At 33.6% G+C, this 24,722-nt stretch overlaps 1 protein-coding gene across 1 annotated transcript in view; it reads right to left on the bottom strand.

The window, feature by feature from the left end:
• Positions 1-22,497, bottom strand: part of LOC150107627 (neprilysin-11-like) — a 190,674-nt gene extending 168,177 nt beyond the window's left edge. Inside the window, exons 1-4 of the mRNA XM_090392140.1 lie at positions 22,405-22,497; positions 8,355-8,505; positions 5,582-5,686; positions 2,474-2,679 (exon numbers count right to left, since the gene is read on the bottom strand). Of these exons, the coding sequence (XP_090248266.1) occupies positions 2,474-2,679; positions 5,582-5,686; positions 8,355-8,505; positions 22,405-22,497 (555 nt within the window). The remainder of the gene's footprint in view (positions 1-2,473; positions 2,680-5,581; positions 5,687-8,354; positions 8,506-22,404) is intronic.
• Between the last annotated feature and the right edge of the window lie 2,225 nt (positions 22,498-24,722).

The following is a 24,722-nucleotide window of genomic DNA, read 5'->3' as shown; positions in this document are numbered from 1 at the left end:
AATGGGAATGAAATATGACGCCTAATTGTGGCGTGCAATTTAAATGCTCCCGCGATTTGAATCCGGCGTCAGGGCTTTCCTAACATTGACATCTAAGTTGAAATGTGCAGAAGCAAGTCGAAAGCAGACAGAAATTTTTAATCAATCAAATAAGTAATTCTGTGGCTTACAGAAAACATAAGAACGAGAACTGCTAATGTTAAATCAATACAACGGAATGGCAAAAGAAACTTTACAACAGCTGTAAATAAAATAAATCCACTAATCTCTTTATTCCCCAATGGAAGCAATCGAACCCGATTAGCTCTAACTTTTTTATGAGACTGATGGACAGCTAAACTCCATCCCTAGCTGTCATTGACAGATTTCCCAAGTCTTATCAATGATTTTCATAGAAATCCAGGTAGGATTGTACAGCAGACAACTGCCGCCATTCCGTGGTCTCTAATCCAAGTGCTGTGTATCATTATCTAAAACATTACCCCCTCGAGTCAAGAAAAAATCGACCGTAGTGCGGATTCTATGGGCTATTTTTGAGGGGGGAAAGCCAAAATTCCAGGAGGAAATGCAATATTTGCCTGTGCCTTTCTATATCTATGGGGAAATCTGGGGGAAATAGCGTTATTACATTGCAATAGTGCATTAGACAGCCAGGAGAAAGATCATAAGTTCGATTCTGTGGCCCACTCAAGGAACGTTTTTTTTTTTTTTTTTTTTTTTTTTTTTTTTTTTTTTGACTGGTTCCCGGGGTAGTTGATCTTTGGCATTCGGAAAGTATATCTCTGAAGAAAATAGCATCTGTTTTACATTGCATTAGTGTATTAGACAGCCAATACAAAGATCATCATAAGTTCGATTTTTCATCCCGTAAATAAAGAGAAACTGACCATAGAACTCACATTATTTTAGAAACAAAATCTATTAATTTATTAGGACCATGAGATGGTTGGAGTTGCCTGTTTTATTCTCCTCCTTGGATGCTTGTAAAATTACTGATAGCCTTGGAAATTTATCAGTGACCACTAAGCATGGAAATTACTGCCTACAAATCTTGAAAATTATGACCTGCTCCCTTTGAGGAATAAAATGCGTTAGTAGATTTATTTATAGTGTAAAAAAAAAAAAAAAAAAAAAAAAATTTGTAGCATCAAATGATATAATAGCGAGAAAGTCAATGAAAAGGCATGTACAGGAAGCAAGCTTCTCATTACTATAAAGTATCTAGAGGAGGGATAACATCACCCATATATAAAAGGATGATCGGCAAGGAAACGATTAAATATCTTTAGAGAAGGTAAGAATTATCTTGTATTCGGGAGTGTAACTTAATAATTTAGAATTATTACAATATGTTATTTCGGTGTACAATAGGGAAAATATTGGTCATTTGCTTGCTTGGATTATGGAAGGAGCAACTATGAGATCACTGTATTGCGTGTGATCTTTTGATCAATTTGCAGTTTTGCGGGATAAATATCCCGATTTTGTGGACGAAAAGTCTAATACCCCGTGTGAGATCAGTTAACTCGTTAGATTCCGCCAAACTTAGGCGTGACTTAGGCTATAAGGCAAGCATGTTGTGTCTGTTGAGCGTGTATTAAATAATTAGACATCAACGAATTAACCATATGTGATCTACAAAAAAACGGCATTGCTTGGAGCAGTGCATATTGTACGACGCTACAGTGCATATTGTACGACGCTACTTGACAGACTATTTTTAATTTCTTGGATAGAATTCAAATTGATATGTATCACCAGTCAAATTGTTGCTGAATGATATCTTGTTTTGGCTGTGTTTCAACTGAGTGAAGAAAATTAATAATAATAATAATAATAATAATAACAGATTAAGCTACGCTTTCCCTTTCAAACGCAGATGTTTCATTTGGCTACATCGGCCTGCTTGCATATTTTGTAGGATGAAACATCTGACATTGAGAAGAGAAAGCCTTGTTATTATTAGGCGAAAAACTTTTATTCTCCTGTGAAACTAGAAAGACGAGCCATTATGATTCGAATAGTGAGAAAGATATCAGCATTGCGGCAGTTTTTCTAGAGAATTTTAATGATCGTGGATAAAAAGTTTGAAAATTTCAAAGTGATCGCAAGTTCAGAAATGTTTAAAACAGCTAACTAAAAATAGAAAGAATAGGGAAAAGGAATTTTGACCATGTAACGAAGAATTATTCAAGATAGGATATTTGGTACACCATCTAAGTGCAAGCCTGGGATCTTGGGATGTACATCACACACACACACACACACACACACACACACACACACACACACACACACACACACACACACACACACACACACACACACACACACACACACACAATATGTTGTATTCCGTTTTTTTTTTTAATTCTAGTTAATATAATAATATGTAATCAAAAATAATTACGAGCCGAACACTGTAAATTATCTTTAGTTAGATAATATAAACAAAATTGAGACAATACTGTACCGAAAGGACACCTGGAAACTGGGATTGAAGTTCACTGTCGACTTTCACATCAAAGAAAGGTGAGACATTAAAAGTAATCAACACTGCTAAACGACGCTCGAAATCTATGTCATTCCTGTTCCAGTGAGGATCCAGAATTGGCCAATCTTCGACACCTTCCTTCCCAAGTAACTTTTTTAACGAATTGATAACGTCTTCATCGTCGCCTGTCAAAAAGAAAAACATATTTGAATAAAATAGGTTTGGTAATAAAACAAGCTGCTTTAAAAACTACACTTTCTCACGTGTTTTCCCATCTCAGAACAGCTCTTGAGCATGCGAGGACTAGGCGGTATTTCTATGTGTCTTCTTTTTGAAAGAGCTGGGTTCGAATCTGCTAACCTAGATCTCTCAACATGCGAGGATTTTAAGTTTTGACTTGAGAGTAAAATAGTAAGATTTCGTAAGTTGATAACAGAGCTTATCCTTCTAGGAAAGTCACCTGCAAAGTAACCACCTGTTAGAAAACACACGCACACATAACTGAACAACCTTTGAACGTGCCCCTAATATATATATACAAATAGAAAGCATTATTCAGTATAGAAACTTATACCATCCATTAAAAATTAGAATTGCTCACTTATGATATATAAGCCTGTTCACGTGAAATCGAAGTGAATTTTTAATAAATAAAAAAAATAGAGGAAACTTAAAACTTATTTAAATCCCAGATGTCTTTTAATCAATTCCTAGCAATTGCCATGAGAGTTCGGAGCAGTGTTCTTTCTGACATTACCACAGCGTAAGCCTAAAAAAATGTCCTGCGGAGTTTATTAAGTGTAACCTGATTCTGTGTATATAGTATTTGAATTTCCTGAGTTTGAAGCCAGAACATTCCACTTGTCCAGAGATAATATGGTAGGAAACCTTAATGTTTGTACTTAGAAATGGAGAACTTCATTTTTAGTAGACCCACAGAACATATTTTTTCTATTTAGGCATAGTGAACTGACAGCGATCATATATATGGAAATAGATAACGTAATTAGTAAGGCTAGTATAACAGTTAACGCTGGTTGAATAAATTTATATGAAAGAAAAAAAGAGAACGAGATATCTACCAAAAGATCAAGCTATCAATATTGATAGCTTGATCTTTTGATATTGATATAATGTTCAATTTTAACGTACAGATCTAAGAGTTTTTGGTTTAGCAAAAATTCGTCAAAGATTTCTAGTCACTGATGAACTCTATCTTCTCTCGGAGGAACGTATTACTAAGGAAGATATCAAGAGATAACTTGACATTGTTAATATTCAAGATAATAATAATAATAATTATTATTATTATTATTATTATTATTATTATTCCTGACACCTCCAAGGAGTCCGAAGACTCATCGCGGGAGGACACCTACAGCTGTCTCAACCACTACACCGAACCTCTACGAATCATCTCCATCAACGCCATCTACCGGCCACCACAACTAATAAACCAATAATAATAAACTTTCATATTAATAATAAACATACTAATAATAAACAGAGCTAATCTAAAATGATGTTGCTGAACCCTATAATGGTCTTTCTTCTGGCTGTCTGGAATTATTGTACCACTATTACAGAATTCCCGAAGTTCATTATTAAGCTATCATGAAAATGGATATCGATGTAACTTTTCTGGTATCATAAAGCGAGACGGCCAGAAGGAAGACCGCTATAGGTTCAATTAGAGGAACTTTTTTAGGCATTTTTCCAGCCGCTACCTGGGTCAGTTGATCTCTGGCACAGGCGAATAGGATTTCTTCTCACCGAACAGTCATGTTAGCAAAGGTTGGTCGATTGGTAGAGTCTCTGCTGCTAATGGCTCGCAAATAGTTAAGCAAGTTTGAGCGCGGTTAGTAGTTGGAAGGGGTTATTCGTTCGATGCTGTTGGCACACACTCTACCTCGATGAGTCTTTGGACTCCCTCGAGGTGTCACATAATAATAATAATGATAATAATAATAATAATAATATGAAAAGTCATGTTGCTAAACCAGCATATCCAAAAATTCGATACAAGAATTCAGACCATTTCAGACAAAAATACCGATGTGCGACAGTTATTTACTCTACTCTCGCACCGATGCCTTGACAATCAGCAAAGTAGTAAACAATTGGTGAAAGAAAATAATAATAATAAATATCTATAGAAAACTAATATTTAAACTTTAAAAAGTTTCGAAAGTGATCTAGAGTTAACAACAATGCAAATATCAGCCTATGATGCCGAAATATGGTCTAATTCAAAGTAGCCAGGAGTTTATGTATTCATATTTTATTTGCTCTTTTGCTTAAGGATTTTGTTAGTGTAACAGCTTAGTTGTCCGCGCGGTTAGCCGAGTGGCTACGCGCTCCGCAACCATATGCCTGGGAAAGGAGTGTCCTGCGTTCGGTTCCTGTCGCTGACGCCAAGTTAGCCGGTCTGGGGCGTGGACCGCAGGGTTTTTCTCCCCAATTTATCTGGGGTTTTTTTTCTCGCAAACAGGCAAACCTTCCCCATGGACACACATAACTACAGACATAGGATATCTTCATAAATAAGGACTAACCAACCTATTCTGTAGGATTTCGGTTCCGAATGCCTACAAAGGTAAAACGTGTAGGTCTACGCGTGAGCGTAAATCAGGAACAGGCTTAGTTATTTTATTTGATTTTTAAATCTGATCTTAGTTTTGCTTTCTGAGAACCACTGCGATGAACGCTTCCTTTGATATAGTTACTCGTTTGTGTAGAAATTAAAAATAATAAATAATATTTTTTGTCATCATCATTAGTCATAGTCATCGTTCCTCTATTGAGTTATGGATCTAAAGTGCTAACTGCCTGGTTGTATTGTTTCTTAATTTTGTTATCTTCCAATAGTTTATCTGTTAACTTTTCCATTTCAGTTAATAGCCATTCTCCAGTGATTTTCAATGCTGATATACTTCCTTTTAAAACTTTTCCTTTTTCTCTGTAAAACCTAAGCATATCTATAGTTTTATCATATGTATTCTAATCGTCTGTTAATTAACTTCTTAGAAAATCTCTTCATTCTCGTTTTAAAGCTTTTTAGTAACCTGAAATTTTAAATTCATTTACCTTCTGTTTCTAATTTCTCTAAACTCATATTAATGGCATCAGGTTTACTGGTCATCTCTGATGGTAATTTAAATTCCTTTTCTTTCAAGTAATCAATACCAAGTTCTGAATCCAGAAGAAAATCAAATTTTTTAGGTGGATATTTTATTTCTGGAATTTTTGTCAGGTTCTAGAGGAAACTTATTTACAGCATCTTTTATTGTTTTAACTTTATGGAGGAAATATGATCTCTAAAAGATTATATACAGATTCTATTACTTAACATAATGAAGAAATCATTGGATCTTTTTATGAATATGATTTAGTAAAATATGATAAACTATATAAAATAGAAAACATACTTGAAAGGAAAGGAGATAAAATATATGCTAAATGGTTAGGCTATTCAGATAGTTTTTATCCTTGAATGACCCAATGTACCTACTGCATATGATTTTCCTGTTGTTTTCCTTTTATGATTATATGGAAGTAACATTTTTATTTTCTATCAAATATATTTCATGTTTTAGTACTTCTAATTAATTTCATTGTTGTAATTTCTATTTCTTTAAATAGAATGAAATTAACTCGATTTATAAGATTATTATAAACATTCTTTATAATTATCAAACATTATTCTATTTTTGCACCTTTCTTAATCCCTTTATTTTCTTTGTTATTTCTTCACCTTTTCAGGAATATATTTTAGACCTTAATCCTACAAATTCTCACATTATTTCTCCATTATTCTTAATCTTTCATTTTTCCTCATACTTTCTTATTAACTTGACGAATATTGTATATGTTATCTTTTTCATATCATATCAGTCATACATTTTATATCTTCATAAAAAAATCTTTCATTTTTGATGTTATAAATAAATGAGTCTGTGTCTTCGTAACATAAGGAGAGCTAGTAATTTTTATTTCGGTCCTGGTGCAAAATATTAAAAATAATTTTAAAAAAAAAATCCGTACATCACACATTTTGGTAATTAAAAAAAAAAAACATTCATGTCCAGAACCCACTGGATGAATATTGGACTGAAAATTCATGTAGAATATATATATAGAACAGGAAATAATCATAAAACTAGTCTCCCTTCACTATGCCACTGATAAAGGCTATGCACTCTCGTTCTGAATTTCATTCATAGGTAATGTACTGAATACATGCATTAAGCGTATGGATTAAACTATTCTGTATGATTAAAATGTGTTTTAAATATATTGAATGAATGTTGTGTCGATTTCATTCTATCTAACAAAATGACAATTCGAAATTTTCTCAACAAGTATTCACTTTCAAATTTCCATTATATCTCTCTCCTACCCATTCCCATACTTAATGAGTACTCGGATTATTCTTAACGAAATCTATATAAGAACAGAAAATATAGATACTTGTATTCATGCAGCTATTATACCAGGTTCTTGTCTTCACCACCGCTTCACTTTCGTTCGCTGAATTTTCCTTTTCTAAAAGTGCTGAAAAAAAAAAATTTGAATTAATAAAAATTTGAAAAAAATAACTGCCACATAACTTTTCATATATATATATATATGTGTGTGTGTGTACTGCAAATACCCTTTTCTTTTTAAATGAAATGCAAGAATACTTTAATATTGTTGACTATACTGCAATCGTAAAGAACTAGTTTGAATTCATTCAAGTACAATGTTTACATGCCTGTCATAGCATAGTTTATATATTTATTTTCCCTATTTAAAAACATTATTATTACAAATATATATAGTGAATATTTTTTTTGTTTAGAAAGTTGTTTTTATTTATTTCAAATGAAATTTTTATTTATTTCAAAATTTAAATTAAATAATTTAAAACGTATTTAAATTATTTTATCAAAACGCGCTTTCTTTTTTTTTTTTTATATTTCAATTATAAATAATTACCAGATATCATTTCCTTATGGTAACTTCATAATGTTAATTTTTTTATCTGAATTTTACCCACGAAAGGTTATAAAAGCCTGTAGTACATGCCATGTGTGGGCTGCGCTGGGCTAAGATATTTTGGAAACATATATATCTTAGCCCATTATATCATCAGCTTCAGAGAATAAATACGAACTTTTCTAAGCCACTTCCGGCCTTCAATAAGCAGGATGTTGATCTCTTACAATGAGCGAAGAAAATCATCTACCTTTGAGAGACCGTTATAGATGCCATAAGAGAGACCATTATATGTTCGATTCTAGTCGCCGATACTGCCTTTCGTAGGGTCTTTTATTTTATTTTATTTTCAGTATACTTTAAGAGTCGATCTTTAATGCAAACATATACTTCCCTCTCTCAATCTTTCTCTCTCTGAGAAGAAACTCGACTTTTTTAATCCGATAACTCCGCAATCTAATTCCCAAAACGTTTGAGTTCATGAGTACCGCATACTCATACTTCCCCTTGCGAAGTATGAATACCGAATACTTCCCTTGGGAGAGGATTTATTTTATAAATACTCTGAGTTTATTTTTAAACTAAAACGCTTTTTTAAAGGTAAGTAAAAAAAAATACTGTTTAGAACTCAAATACTGCCACCTAACTTTTCATTTGGGAAATAAAAATGTTAGAAAATTTATTATTATTAATTAATGTATTTATTATTATTATTTGAATATTTGATTTAATGTTTTATTTTATATTATTTTATATTTGAAATAATCCTTAAATTTCTTGATTCTGGTTGCTTAGTTTTTATTGTATGCTAAAATAAAAAGCTTGAAATCAGCCGCCTTGGCGTTTATGTACTATAATGTAAATGTTATATGATACCCACCTTTTAATGTAGTTAGAATCTGTTCATTTGACCTCTGCAATGGCGATCGATATCTTAACATATTCAGATCTGTAGTCCGACCACAAACAAACTTATGAAAATCTTCACAGGGATCAACTGTTGTATCCATAGCTTGAATAACGGGGGGTTGCTACATTAGGAAATAAGTTATGTGAATACTAATCAAGAATTATTGCCTTATTAATATAAATGAAACGCTGCTGGCTAATATAAATATCAGTCAAGAGTGTTGCCCGGTTCACGCTGATTTACAGATAATTGATTTCTATAAGTATATATTTTACGATATATTTGAATTTATTTGTAGTATTATCTTTATTTATGACTATGCGGTTTAGAGTTGTTTTGCTATATCTGTAAAGTGTATGTTGCAAAAATAGTGTGTTTTCATCGTGCCAATGCGGACAAGAACAAGGGCAGTCAAGACGCCGTTGTTCAGGGAGTTTGACATAAGGGATTCCGTGCGCTATAGCTTGTGCTTTGGGATGCACTCTTAACTAAGTTCCCTTCCATAAAAAGTGATGGATTGTGGTATGAAAGCGAGAATGAAGAGAGAGCGCGTGTGGAAGCTGGAAAATGAAGTGACGGCCAATGGGGAAAACACGTAGAATCGAGAGTGTTGTGCATTAAGGAGTTGAAGGATGAACGACAGTGAAAGAAATGTGAATGAGAGTATGAAAGAGGTAGGTTGCTTGCAAGAATGATAGGCCAAGTGACTGTACGATAGCGGACGCAAGCGGCCACGAGAAAAAAGAGTGCGGTTAACAAAGTATACAGCATGAATGCCAGTATAAGGTTTTCTTGAAGATAGTATCAATAGAGTGATTGAAGCAGTGTATAGCAAGGAGAATGTAAGGATGCATATCAAGTGGTGATTATCGAGGAGAGTTAAAGATAATAGTGTAGTAAGGAAAGGTCATTGTGCTGCCCATTTATGATAGTGATAAGTAGATTACAGCAATGATAGGTAGGATAGTGACATGAAGAAGTAAAGGTGTGGTGATTCCATATTGTTTAAGGCATTGACGAGACTGCATATGAATTGCTGTGCACATATTTCATAATCTGGGTTTCAAAAAGATGAAAAGATGTTAGGATGGATTCATGGACAACTGGTTAAAGCAGTTACTGGTCTCTGTAATCTTGAGTATGAAGTCGAACTGTGGAAATACAATTCGCAACATATATGGTGGATAGGAAGAGAAGGAGGAGGGGTTTATGATTGAGATATATAAGTGGGTAAGGTTTTTTATTATCAGATTAATGTGGATGAGATTTTTCATAACATGGGTAGAGGGAAAGAACAAGAGGCTATCCCTAGAAGTCGTATAAGAGAAGGTGAGTAGGGGGGGGGGGGGGATGACGAGTATATTTTTTGCCTGGATTATTGTGGTTAGAATGCATTACCCGAGGGTGTAGCGACAATGAATGCATTTAAGGCACGATATGATGAGCTGTGTATGGAAGTGTATTAATAATAATATTGCAACACCCACTTTCCAACATACAGAACGCACAGAACAGCAAAATCCATTATCATGAATGCCAGCATAAGATAGATGTTGAACAGAGAGAGATGTTCAACATCTATGTTCAACATCAACATCAGCTGAGTATCCCATAACTTTGTTATGGGATACTCAGGCAATTGACGTGAAGTCATGTTACTTCACTCGCGAATTTTTTTTTTGTTTGCTTACACTTGGATAAAGGATTTAAAACCAATAATATAATTTCTTAGCATCTTATGTGTGTGTGTGTTCATTGTAAAAAATAGAAGCAGCACTCAGTTGTAAAAAGTATTCAGTTATTGTTATTATTATACCTAGAATTTTTAGTATAAATAAATTATATTTATATTATATTAAGTTATACTATATTAATTATATTAAGTTATACTATAAATCCAAGTCAGTCAGCTGGCGAATAATCTTACCGCCACTATTTTATCAGGTTCTTAGAATTCTCGTAGTAATACAACATCTCTACCTATTTGCAGTTGGGCGAAATTCAATATGGATATGATCCAACAAAGAAACTATTTTTTTTTATGTAGCTCCCCCACACGAAACCTGTGTTTTGCACCAAGAGAGGAATAAGATTTTTTTCTATTTATTTATTTTATATTTTTCACAAAGTCCGTAATTCCCTGCTTGAGAGACTAAACCTGAAACTTTTTTCAAATCACTTTAGCCTGTAATAAAGGGGACACTAGTTCACATTGGGCGATTAAATTTATCTCACACGTAAAGATAATCACAAACATCCGTGCTTACATCGGGATTCGAACCCACATCCTACCGGCTGGAAAGCGGATACGTTAACCACTGAGCCAACCACGCTCACAAATATTACTACATATCCAGTTAATTCAACTTTTCAATTCAGTGAAATTTTCTCAAATAACTCAATTATGGAAAGTCGGTGGGGGGGGGGGGATTATCCTATCAAATATCATGCGAAACAAGAAAATATAAGCAAAATATATTTTATTCATAGAAATGATTAACATCATTCCAGCTTTAGCTGCAAGAACTATTTCAATGAAACGTATTAGAAGCTCAACTAATTTCTTTTGGAGAGCTGATGGAATTGTGCTCCACTCTTCTCCTCCTTTAAAGCATTTGTAAATTCGACTAATCGAGAGTCTTGTCTTATCTTCTGTTGTTCTAATTTATTCTACAGATGGTCTGTGAAGTTCAGACAGAAGATGAACACTCGCTACCGAGTTCCGAAATACCATCACTACAACTGTTCGTCGGGAGTTGAAGAATATGGGTTTCCATGATCGCAAGGCGGCATATTTATAAGCTGCCGCTATATGATTATAACCCAGCTGATGATAACATCAGCAGAGCTGCCCTTCTGATGCTAACATCCGCAAGGGCTAAGCGTCGAATGGAATGGTGTAAAGCTCGCCACCATTGGATTCTGGACATGGAAACGCGTTTTCTGGAGTGATGAATCACGCTTCATCATCTGGCTGTCTGACGGACGAGTCTGGACTTGGTAGATGTCAGGAGAACCTACCTGTCCAAATGTTTTGTGTCAACTGTGAAGTTTGGTGGAGGAGGCATCATGGTCTGGGGCTGCTCATTATGGTTTGGGCTGGATCCCCCTACTTCCAGTGACGAATAATCTTAATGCTGCGGCCCATAATGATTTTCTTGACAATTCTGCGCTTCGAACTTTATGACAACAGTTCAGTTAAGGCCCTTTTCTATATATCACAATCCGATGCCTAATCACAAAGCGATGTCTGTTCAGGAATGGTTTGAGGAGATGTGTTGAAGAACTTGACTGGCCCGTACAGAGCCCTGATCTCAAACCCATCGAACACTGTGGAATGCCTTTCATATAAGAGTGATGGGATGAGCTGGTTTCTTGATATTTTTGATCAGATATTAAATATTAAATATTTGATACAGTGATTTAAAAGTTGGACTGACAAAAGTTGGATTGCTGCTAGATTTTCATAGTTTCAGAGGGTGGGGATGAACATACTATTTCAGCTGAATGAATATGAAAAACAATGAATATCTATTTCATATATTATTCCTTATACTTTTGTAGTGCTTTCTTCTTGTCACAAAATATATTATTACTTCGATTTTCAGTGTAACGAAAATCCAGCCTGATTCACAAGAATCTTTAAATTCTAATAAAGAAAACCAACTGCCCTGAAAGGTAATATCTTAAAAATTCTGAATCAAAGCATTACTTTATTTTAAAAATGAGATCTATTGCTTACCCATATTAACACACTCAGGTGAATTACACACTGTGCATTTGCTTTTGTAACCTATACGAAAAAAAAGTATGGAAACTTTTAATTCTTTTTTACAGATAATATTTAATCTAATATAGTATTTTATTTTTTAATTATTGAGCAGTAAAATTCCTGTTTCAAAATGCATATCTTGTGATTTTGGATGCACCCGCTTCGACAATATTAGAACCTGGTGTTAGTCGCATTTAAAACTAACTTGATTCGTTATATCAGATTCGTCTCCATCCTAACAAACCTCGGTACATCTGGCTCGCACTTCTGAACCCCGATTACAGATGCTGCTCTACTGGGGCTAGAGTTTCCACCAAATGTTGAGAGGCAGAGGCATTTTACCCGATTCTTTTGCAGTCAATTTTTCTAGTGAATGTGAACGTGTTGGCAGTCCTCAGAGGTTATTCTGGCTATTCTGGAAGTATTTCAAAGAATCAGAAACTCTGAGTTAAGCTATACTTTTGTACTCCTATTTTCTCCAAATAGCTGCCATGGCTTTTGGCTTTATTATAGTCATGAATTAAGACCTCCAAGGTACTTATTGAAGTGACGTCATTTATTACTCTTTGGTCACTTTCAGAAATCTCTGAAGAACGATTTGGGACAAAGATAGCACAGGCCACACACTGCTCTCTTAATCAGTCATCCAGGAAAATGTCAGTTCAGATGACAGAAATGCAAGGCAGTGAAATTCACAAAGTATCACAAGTCAACAGATTTCTTATTTCTCCTTCATCTGTTCCTAATATTCAGCCCTGATATTCTGTCATCTTTACAACTTCCCATATGTGAAATTAATATTTTTTAAAAAAATAAAAAGTACATATTTATTTGAGTTAAAATTTAAAGCAACTTTGCCTTGTAAAAAGAGAATTTCCTATACATCTCGACAGGATCCTTTGATAGTTATTGCGTACAAAGTAATTTATGAATGAGACCATCGTAACAGAAAGATAAGCATTCGAATGAGTCTTTCAAGTTAAATGCAGTTTTCTAACAATCACTAACAACTTTCTCTAACCCTGATATACTTAACGAGTAATTCATTTTGATCATATAGAATAATTTTTCTGTGAGATCTGTTGATATCGCAAGATCTGGAGTCTGTCCCGCGAGCTACCACCTTTTGACCGTCCGTATTCTCGCAGAACAAAATTGAGCTTTTATTGAATTCATGTTCATATTTTACCGAGCCAAAATAATGAAAAAGTGCAATTAAAATAATGGAAAATTTCTAGAAATGAAAAAATATGTGTGCTTATATATGTATATACATATAATATATTTTTCATCTGTTTTTTTTTCTTATGTATACGGTATTAAAATCAAAGTAAAACGAACAAAAATAATTTGTTTATGTGAAACACACAAAAAATCTGGATTAATAATGCTTTGCATCTTATAGAAAACCTTATTGACTATACTTACCATATAAGAACCCAAAAACAAGAGCTGCAGTCATGACGACTGCAAGAATAGTTATTGCGACTATAAACATCCATTTAAATTTACTTTTCCAAGAATGATGAACAGACTTTCTGCAAGAAAATATTTTAAAATCAATATTTGAAGCATAAATAAGAATACTGTATAGTTGGTAGTTAGATGGCGTTGTACAGACAGTTAATGGTGCAGTGCAGGCTGAGAATCGTGAAATGTGTAATATAGGAATTGGATAGGAAGGCCACCCATCTTGCTTTACCGGGAACAGTCCTAATGTCATTACTTTTTTGCGCCACTTCACGGAACATGTCTGAAAGTCTGGATTTCATGAATTTTTTTTTAATTTTAAGAGAAAAATGATTATTATTATTTTTTTATTTTTTTTATTTATTTATTTTTTTTTTGCATCGTAAAGAAAAGATAAACGAGAGGACACTGTGTAGGCATACAAACGGGCACACAGTAATATCGCTGCTCCCTTTTTTTATACTTGGAAAGTGGTTCTAACTCCTGTTTTTAATTTTAAAGTCTTCCCAAGTAACTCTACTTGCCACGCGGAAGTGATATACAATTCGCCAAAATCGGCTAAGAAGAAACCAAATTTGAAGTGCTGCAGGAAGGTGAGTCATGAAGTGCATCGAATGCCTAAAGGATTTATCGTACGACAGAAATCATATAACCTGTAGGAAATGCCATAGGAATCTACACTTTACATGTGCTGGCCTTTCAGAAATGACCTGGCAACGTAAATCCAATGCAACATGCGAGGAATCAAAGTGCCTACTCTGTAGGGAGAACGAAGAAACGCACTTAAGGCATCCACCTATGGCGCAGCCGATTATGCCGGAGGCAAAATCAGACAACGAACTGAATAGAAAAAAATACAGGTGAGTCCTATAATTTGAACTCCTTAAATATACTAATAGAAAACGGTCTAGAGACTATAAAAGCCAGCTTAGTAGATTTTGTGCAAGAACTCTTTGATAAACAGAACGAAGAAATAACAAAAAAAATCTAGCAAATATGAGGATTTGGTCAAACCTAATAATTTAGCAGTGAAAGAAGTCTTGCAAACGGTAAAAGAGATTAAAATCAGCATTAACGCACTAACTGACAGGCAACACAATTTGATGAAAGAGACATCCGAACTCTGTCAAGAACTTAATTTCCTAAAACTACAATACGAACGTTTAAATCAGTAACAATATAAAGAAGATCTTGTTATAAATGGTCTTCCTGAAACTGCACCTACAAAAAACCTCAGAGATGTAGTTTTAAAATTTGGCCATGTAATCGGCATCCCTCTACAGCATAACGACATTCAGACCATAAATTGGATTCCGAGGAAGAGCAAAAACAAGGCTTGCTTGATCTGCATCAGTCATAGTTCGTCTTACAAGCAAGTAAACAAGAGACACATAAAAGCCAGCAGACAGGAAAAAACCAATTGCCAAAGACTTGAACGCATTGCAAGACAATATACCAATCTTCCTATCGGAATATTTAACACCATTCAACAAGAATCTGTTGTACCAAGCAAGAAAAGCAAAAACAGAAAAATTTACCAATTTTTGTGGATCAGAGATGCCAAGATATTCTTGAGGACGTCATAACTTCAAAACCGATACAAATTAAAAGCTAAGAAGACATAGAAAGGCTGCCATAGTGAAAAAAAGTCTCCTAATTAGTTCAAAAATAAGACCACAATAAAATGAATGTGAAGCATCAAGACAGATGCAATAACACCAGAATATATCGGCAATTGCACTTTAATCAGACCTTTCAGATCATTCATTTGACCTCCCAAACATCAGCCTACCTTCAAACACAGCAATCAAATTAATAAAAGATATCTAACCGGTGTTATCTTATCCTCAGATAAGCTTACTAAAAAGCTTCAAGGATGTAAGCTGAGACATTACATCTCAACTGAGATCAACAAAAAGAAAAAAAATCCATTTATTACATTGAAGTGTGTAATTACAGCGCTTAAATACATTAAAAGCAAAAATTGTAAAATATATATAACTTATTGTTATACTATAAATACTGTTAAAAAAGGTAATCTTATTTATCTGCAACTATAAATTAATACAGTATGCAAAACTATAGTAACTAATATTAATACATTATACAAAAAAAAGGAAAATTTATATGAAATTCATTGTTTAAAAAAAAACCTAGAACAAGATATTTTGTAAATGCATAATATATAATCATAATTTTAATAATTAAAAAGCACTGAATTTTTTTTAAAAAAATACTATTATTATTATTATATGTATGTAATTTTTATAATTTTAAAATTTGTAATTTCTATAATTTCTATAATTTTATAATGTAATTATTATATGTATGTAAGACATAATAAAATGTTTATTATTATTATTATTATTATTATTATTATTAGACCTTCATGGACTCAAAAACTCGTCGCTGGAGGCCCGACTGTCATACACATAGCTTGTTATACCATGTCTTAAATGCTTTAACCGTCTTAGCACTCACAACACTCTCGGACATTGCATTCCAATCACTTACCACTCTCCATGCAAAAAAAAACGGCCCCTAACCTGCTTGCTCACCTCTCCTTATACAGTTTCCTGGGGGTGACCTCCTGTTCTACCTGTCTTTCCCATTCTGTGCAAAACCTCCTCCACATTAATCTGGTAATAACTTCTTAATAACTTATATGTCTCGATCATATCTCCTTCCTCCTCCTATCCATCAGTTTCACAAATTTCATTTTCTCAATCTGTCTTCATATTTAACATTGCAGAGACCAGAAACCACCCTTCTCAATCGTCCCTGGACCCATCTCCATATTGGAGAAAACCAAGCAACGAAATCCGTGTACAGTAATCCATATCTGACCTGAATCAAAGCTAACATCCTTAGTTCTACACGTCAGTTTTCTCCCGATCATTCCCATAATCCGCTGTACTATTCTTACAATTTTAGCGATATGTCACCGGAAATTTAGGCCCTTGTCCAGAACAACATCCAGATCTTTCATCACCTTTATCTGTTGCAAGATATTTCCACCAACTGTGTGCAAATATTTTGAAAATATCTTCCACTCTTTTGGAACCTGTCCCTTACACATTGCAACATTGAAATGAAAATCGCACTCGCTTGCCCTTTCATCTAATGCATTCAAGTTCTCTTGCGAAGCTACAGTATCTGCTCTACTCCTCATGTTTCTTCCAAAATTTACATCATCTGCCAGCAACTGCACATCACCATTCAGACCTCTGCCAATATCAGTAACAATCAAGTTGAATAGCAGCGGTCCCAAAACAGACCTTTCGGACACCCTAGCATCTTTCATCTTCTGAGAAATCGCTCCACCATAGATACTCGCTGATTCCTACCACACGCCAATCTCCAATCCAGCGCACTAATCTACTACCTAGCCCCATCAGTTAAAATTCAAAGTCTTAATTTTATCACCTCCCTTATGAAGCGGAAAAATTTGTCCCTTTCCACTCCTTTGGAACTTGTCCCGGTGCAGGACTCATCTTGAAAAAGATATGTCAAAGTTGTTGTTAACTCCTTTGAACATTTTCTCAATACCCGTGGTGAAATGTCATCAAGTCCAACAACATTATTAATATCAAGTTTATTCAATTCCTCGTATACCTCCCGCTCACTTACTAAGAGTTCCTTCTCTTCCTCCCTTTCCACTGCATGATATCACATTCTTGTGAATGTGACATGATGCAGTGGAAATTTATGAGTGGATAATTAAGTACCTCAATTATATCTTCTGCAGCAGTTATCATTCCACCATTTTCACTAATCAATGTCATCCTTCCATAAACTTTCTTCGACTGGCTAGGTATCGACAAACGCCATGGGATTTTTTTAGCCTCATTAGCTAACCTCTGCTCGTACTGCATTTTTGCTACATTTACCAAGCTAATGACCTTCCTTGCTGCTCTTTATACTCCTGATCTGTGCTTCTTCCAGACTGCACGCCTTACCTCTTCATTCATCCATCTTGTCAACGACTTTACAGCCTCGTAAATATCCTCTGGTGTATCTAGTTCATTCATTCTTGATGCCTTTACTGTTAGCACTGCTAAGAAATCTACTACGAGTTCTTTTTTCCTCCCTCTTACTTAACGGTGGCAATTCTGTGCTGTGTTTTTTTTTTTTTTTTTTTTTTTGTTGCCCCTCAGCAAGTAACAAGACCTGATTACTCAACTCATGTTCACGCTCCTCCTGAAGATTAACACTGGATGATTCCCAATGTGAAATCTCTTCAAAAATCTTGACATTCAGACTTTCAGTAGCACTAAACAGTGTAGAAAGCTGGTCCTGCGAAATGTTCACTTTGCCCGTGTACATAAAATTAACAATCGCTTTTAAATCTGTGTATTTTATGTCCTTGAGGATAACAATTAGATATTTTACAGGATTTTTCTTAAGGGAGAGAAAAGGAAATTAAGGAAAATTAATTTTATAAACAATAGTGCCTGTAATGAAGCTGAGAATAAAATATTAATTTCTGGTCTGGGTAACTGAATGCCAAGCTATACGGTAGATGACTACAAAGTATCCTGACACGTTTAACATATCTAAAGTTAAAGTTTATAAGTTCTGATATTGTTCAAAAATGTAAATGTTTTACAAAGTCATACAAGACAAGACATTAATCGTTATTGTAAACTTCAAACGGTTTTATGATCTAGAAATGAAAAGAAAAGAGAAATGAGCATAATGAAGGAACTAAAAAACGACGTCAATGACGTAAGAAGTTCGACAGAATAAACTTCAAAAAAAAAAAATGACTTTCTGTCTATCATTGCTGGCCTGACACAAAAAATTAAAGAACTTAAAACTAAAAACGCTGAAATTTAAAACATAAATATGGAACTGCCTAGAGAACTTTAAAAATTTCATGAAACAGTGGATGACCTGAATCAACAGATAATAAGCTCAAACCTGGTAATTGCTGGTGTTCCCCACGTGAAAGTGCATGAAATATTACAAAAATCAAGATTAACTATAATGAAGATGATGTTAATCAGAAGCAAATGTCTGGACGGACACAAGAATATCAAGTATAGACTAAGTACAGCTGATATATTGACCATTGTAAAGATAGCAAAACATATCTAAATGACGCCTCACCAGAAATCTAAAGCATCTACTGTTTATTGCCAAGAAATGTAAAGAAGTACACTACAAATCTCATGGTCAAAGAGGGCAAACACTTTATGAGAAGATAATAGATCAAAAGTATGGTGAATGAGATTCTAAGAAGACCTTTGTAAATTCCGAGAAAACAGCGAGAGTAAGAATTAACTTACGAACAATAATTGTGGATGAGAATAACAATACTTGTGATGCCACTTTCCGTAAATGTGTAGAATGTCGTGATTCAGTAGAATTAAGGAACTTTTAATTCTCAGACACTAAGTACTCTAAACATTTTGAATAGAAAGATAGTATTACTTCTGACAATTTTAGCTATCAGCTAGATGTCTTGATATTAATAGACATCTGGACTAAAGACAAAGAAGTCTCTACCATTTAAGCGATTAGAAATTATAACAAATCTGGAGATGTAGTTATCTTTATTCGAAATTCTCTATCTGTTAATGATATTACTAACATAAAAATAAAAACAGCTGAAAATATTATAACATATATATAAAGACTGTCTATAGATCGCACTGTTATACCAGAGTCCAACTTTTATACAAGAACTTGAAGGTGTTCTAGATGAAATGAAAGAAACAAACAATAAAAATATCCGCATAATGAATATTATGAGCGTAGTTTCAAGTACTGTGTTCATAATATCTAATTCACTATTAATTAACAGAAATTAAAAAGGACAGAAACGCATTCCTAAAATGCCAAGGAAACTCCAGTTACGGAAGTTTATGAATAGATTAATCGGCAAATGAGAATAGAAAAAATGGAATCACTTCGCCATGGTCAGTGAAAGCATTCTGAGAAATATTAAACCCACCCTATTGAGTTGCACTCCCAAAATAATGCATAACTCCATACATTTTTTCCTCACTTGTGAAAACGAGATCAAAAGTGATCTCGTTTTCAAATCAATTTGGTTGATATGCTCATATCAACCAAAACTTCAGAATAAGATGGCATTAATTGCTGTTGTGAAAGAATGTTGAATGTACATTATCGAACCCCTAATGTACGTTTTCAGCACTTATCACTGATGACAGGTACGTTTCAATCGGATTTTAAGAGGGTCATAGTAGTACCAATTTACAAAAAGGGAACACAAAAATTAGCTGAAATTTATAGACCAATCTTCCTTCTACCTATCTTTTCAAAAATATTACAGAACTGGTAAAAATTAAACTGGTGAAATCCTTGGACAAAAAAAACTTCTTTTTAAAGAATCGATTTGGGGTCAGGCAAAAGTTTACTACAGAACATGCTTTGCTGAACTTTATAAACACAGTTTTTAGCTCCCTAGATGAATATAAACTAACATTAAATGTATTTTTAGATTTACACGAAGCTTTTGACGCTGTATAACCTAAAATTTTAGTTAAAAACATTAGGAATCATAGGAATGCGGGGTACTACTGGCCTAAATTGGTTCAAAAATTACTTAAATCAGCGATTGTAAACCTATGGGGGGGTGCGAAGAAAGTGGAAATCAGAAAAAAAGGAAAAACTGAAAAACTACTTTATTGAAATTAACAAAAGCATTTAATGAAACTATTTATTGACACAAAAACAATATAAAACAAACATACAATACACTCTGAAAATAAAATAATAAAATGTATAACATCCACTGTATTGAATAAACTAGTTACTCTGTTATAGGAACATATCAATATTCTAAAATATACTAGCAACTAATTAAAACTAAACAATAACAAAGAATCTAAAAATTAATGGCCTCCTTGGACCTGTGTTGTGGAGCAAAGCTTTTCATATGACGGTGACACATTGGAAATTGACGCTCTTTGTTCTCTTTCTATATTTAACTGAGATCTGTATTTCGTGTTTAAGGAAGCCGCCGCAGAAAACCCGGTTTCACAAAGATAAGATGATGGAAATGGAAGAAGTGCACGAAAAGCTTTTGACTTTAGTGAAGAAAATTCAACTTTAACACTGGCCAAAATTCAAACAGCGATTTAGATGCAAACTGTCTTTTGATTTCGCCGCTTGATGTGAAGTCTATAAATTGTTCCTCTTCTTCAATTGGGAAACCTTCAAAGCTAATTTGAAATGGGTTTCTAACCCAATCGTACATTTCCATTATGCTGTCGTCGGTTATAAAATAGTTTGTAAAATTCTTCGTCAGCATTGTTAAATGCTTTTCAATAGTTGCAAATAAAACTGATGTGTTGCTCTTCTGCCTTTGAGTTTTGATAAATTCATCCACATTTACAAACAATTCTAATTTTTGTTGCTTTATCTTTTTGTTCTATAACTCTAGTTTTTTGCAAAAAACATTCACTTTGTCACTCATCTCTAACATATGTGTATTTTTTCATTTTAGTAGCAGATTTAATATATTTAGTTTCTCAAATATGGCCACCAAGTAGCTTAATTTCATCACAAATAAGAGGTCTCTAAACTTCTCTTCTTCTTCGTGATTTTCCTCTTCAAAAAGATTGCTATTTCGTCTCATAATTCGTAAATACGTTATAAACATTTTCTTGTCTCACATTAAAATAGTAATGCTGAATGTTCCGCTCCAGCCACGTCTTTGCAAAGTTCAGAAAACAGTCCTGGTTTTAAAGGTCTCATTTTTATATAATTCACCATGGTTATAACTGTTGTTAACACAATGCTCAGACCAGAACTCATTTCCTTTGCAGCAAGGGCTTTCGTGCAATATGTCCAAATACACTGTGGGGATTTTTTGCTCCTAAGGGCTCGTGAACTTCTAAACTTTCCAGACATAACTCGAGCACCATCAGTGCAAATTCCAACACAATTTTTTTCACTGTATGTTTGCCTTGCATATAAAATCATCCAATATTTTGAACAATTCAGGTGCTGTGGCTCTTCTTTCTATTGGTTTAGAAAACAAAAACTCTTCATCTGCTGATAATCCATCGCATAATCGAACATAAGCAATTAAACGACAATCCTTGTTGCTATCTGTTGCCTCGTTAAACTGAATTGAGAATAATTGGTCACAAAGCTTCGTCAAAAGTTGTTGCTGCATATCTTCACATACATCGCCAATTCGTCTTGAATAGTATCATTTGATAGAGGTATGCACTGTACTTATTAGGAAATCTTTTTCCATGCATAGTTTCCACAATATCAATCGCAGCTGGCAGAATTAGGTCTTCTCCGATAGTGTGGGACTTTTTGCACCTAGCTATTTTATATGCAATTTTGTAAGGCTAGTAAAGCTTTTTCATTTACAGACAAAGCTTTTTAATGCTAGATTTTACTTATTAGGAAATCTTTTTCCATGCATAGTTTCCACAATATCAATCGCAGCTGGCAGAATTAGGTCTTCTCCGATAGTGTGGGACTTTTTACACCTAGCTATTTTATATGCAATTTTGTAAGGCTAGTAAAGCTTTTTCATTTACAGACAAAGCTTTTTAATGCTAGATTTTTGCTTTCAAAACATTTCAGTTTGGCAGCAAAGACCTCTCGAGATTTGTTAACATACTTATGAAGTGTTTCCAAATGTCTTTTAAGTTGATTGGGTTTCATGCTATCAGCCGCCAAACTTTTCAAACAAATAACACACGGTGGTCTTTCTTCACCATTTATTTCAGTCTTTGTAAAACCGGAAACTAAATATTTTGCTGCATACTTTCTTGATTTTACCTTCAGAGTGATATTCTGTGAAACTGAATTTGTTGACGTTGAAGCTCCACAGTCGTCAAATGCCTGCTTACGTCCAATTAAAAATTTATCCATTTTTCTACATTAAAAAAGATTGTTTTTATACCGTCGTTGCGAATAGAAGTAAAAAACGCCAAACATCGACTTCTCACTGTTGGTTACTGTTGCAGTATTTCTGCCGTCTTGCCATTTCAAGCCTTATTTATACTCGCACAAATATTTCCAGAACATTCGAGACTTCCAGGATGAAATCTCGAATGTTTCCGAAAGGCCGATACGATTCAACAGTATGTTCAAGTGATGCCAGATCTATACAATTTTCGAAAGATTTCATGACGTATTTAAATTTGTATGAATATTTTAAAATGTTAATTAATTCCTAGTTTGTTTGTTTTTTTAATTTTGTTTTGCTAACTTTTATGGGTTTTGTCAGCGTCTCAACACAAGATTGCAAGGTGGGGGAGCGACAAAAAACTAATATTAAAAAATGGAACACGCATGAAAGAAGGTTGAGACTTAAATGCTAGATCACAATTGCAAAAATAAACATGAGTTATAGCGATCCTAAAACGGTAGATTGTGGTGTACCACAAGGATCTGTCTTAGGACCAATTTTATTTAATATTTATATCAATGACGTCTGCATTCTTAAAGTAAACAGTAAAATAAACGCTTTTGCAGATGATACGGTCCTAATTTTCTCTTAGCAAATAGCCAAATAAATGCAAACCATGTATACTGATCTTTTAAAAGTAACAAATTGTATCATTCAAATAAACTTAGTTGGAATGTATCAAAAACTAAATATGTAAATTTTATCTTATGAAATACAAGTAAAATGAACTTCGCTGCACAAGTTATTCTTACATGATTGGAATTGGCGATCAAATTGAAATTACAACTCTATGGAAACGGGAGATATCAAAGTGATAACTTATTTGAGATTAAAAATTGACCGTAACTTAAGTTGGAAATCTCACCGAATAAGGTGAGGATTATGTTAAACAGACTTAACTATTTAAATAGATTCTTAAATTTAAATATGTTAAAAAATATTGCATTCTGTATGGACTCAAAGCACCCTACAATATGGTGTTTTAAGTTGGGGAGGAATCTACTGTACTATGCTGAAAACCTCTAGTTTCTACTTAGAATAAAGTAATTCAAATCTTAAATAGAAACAAATACAACGATACTCAATGTGCAATAAAAACACCTTGCTAAACATACCCCCCCCCCGTTAGATATTTATACTTTTTCACTACTATTCATAAAACACAATAATGAATACGTAAATAACAAACAATATGTTTTCTTTAGTAGCATAAGGTCATAAGTTCTTAAATCAAATAAAGAGACAATACACAAACTTTTATACCAAAAATATTCAATACGCTACCTTTAATAATAAGTGAAACCAACCCAAACAAATACAAAATTCTAATCAAAGAATATTTATTTTTCTACAGAAAAATAAATATTCAATATAATTGTATAAATTATTGATTTTATGTAATGGTTTCTAGTATAATTGTATTCAAAGATCTAGCTTCGTGTGTAAATTGTAAATACTGTTTAACTACTTTGTTTTATTTTGTTCCAAAACAAAATGTTTATTTAATTTTTTCTCTGTATATATTAGCATGTTACCCTTCTCTCTCTCTCTCTCTCTCTCTCTCTCTCTCTCTCTCTCTCTCTCTCTCTCTCTCTATATATATATATATATATATATATATATATATATATATATATATATATATATATATATATATACATATATATATACATACATGTACATTTATATATATATATATATATAAATGTACATACTATATGTGTGTGTATAATGATGATGCATTACATAATTTTCTGTAACTATATTTATGTCCAAAAGCTAAGGAGGAACTACATTTTACCTGTATATGAAACAATTTTCATGACTTCAGCCATATGTGAACGTACATTTATTACCAGCATACCAGTAAATTATATTACACAAAAAATGCGTTATAAATTTCTTACAAATTAAATTGCAATACGTTTTCGACAAAAGTTACAAATTTTCTAAGGGCGTAGTTAACGAATTAATGTACAGTGCTTACAGAAAACTATGCGGAGAGACATTTCAGTATGGAATATGTCCACCCAGAACTGCGATGCAGCCTCTCACAGGGATGTCAGTTACTTGGTGCCAAGCATCATCATCATCAGTGACTTTAACAGGCATTAAGCGCCCATAGCCTTCCAAGTATCCTTGGATTTCCTAACCGTAATACGAGGATAAGGCGGTTCCCCTATGC

Source organism: Typopeltis vanoorti, chromosome 4 (genome assembly GCF_054136105.1).
Source record: "Typopeltis vanoorti isolate ZY-2024b chromosome 4, IOZ_Tvanoo_1.0, whole genome shotgun sequence".
Taxonomy (NCBI): domain Eukaryota; kingdom Metazoa; phylum Arthropoda; class Arachnida; order Uropygi; family Thelyphonidae; genus Typopeltis; species Typopeltis vanoorti.
The sequence above is the reverse complement of the archived record's forward strand: the minus strand, read 5'-3'. Positions and strand labels throughout refer to the sequence as shown.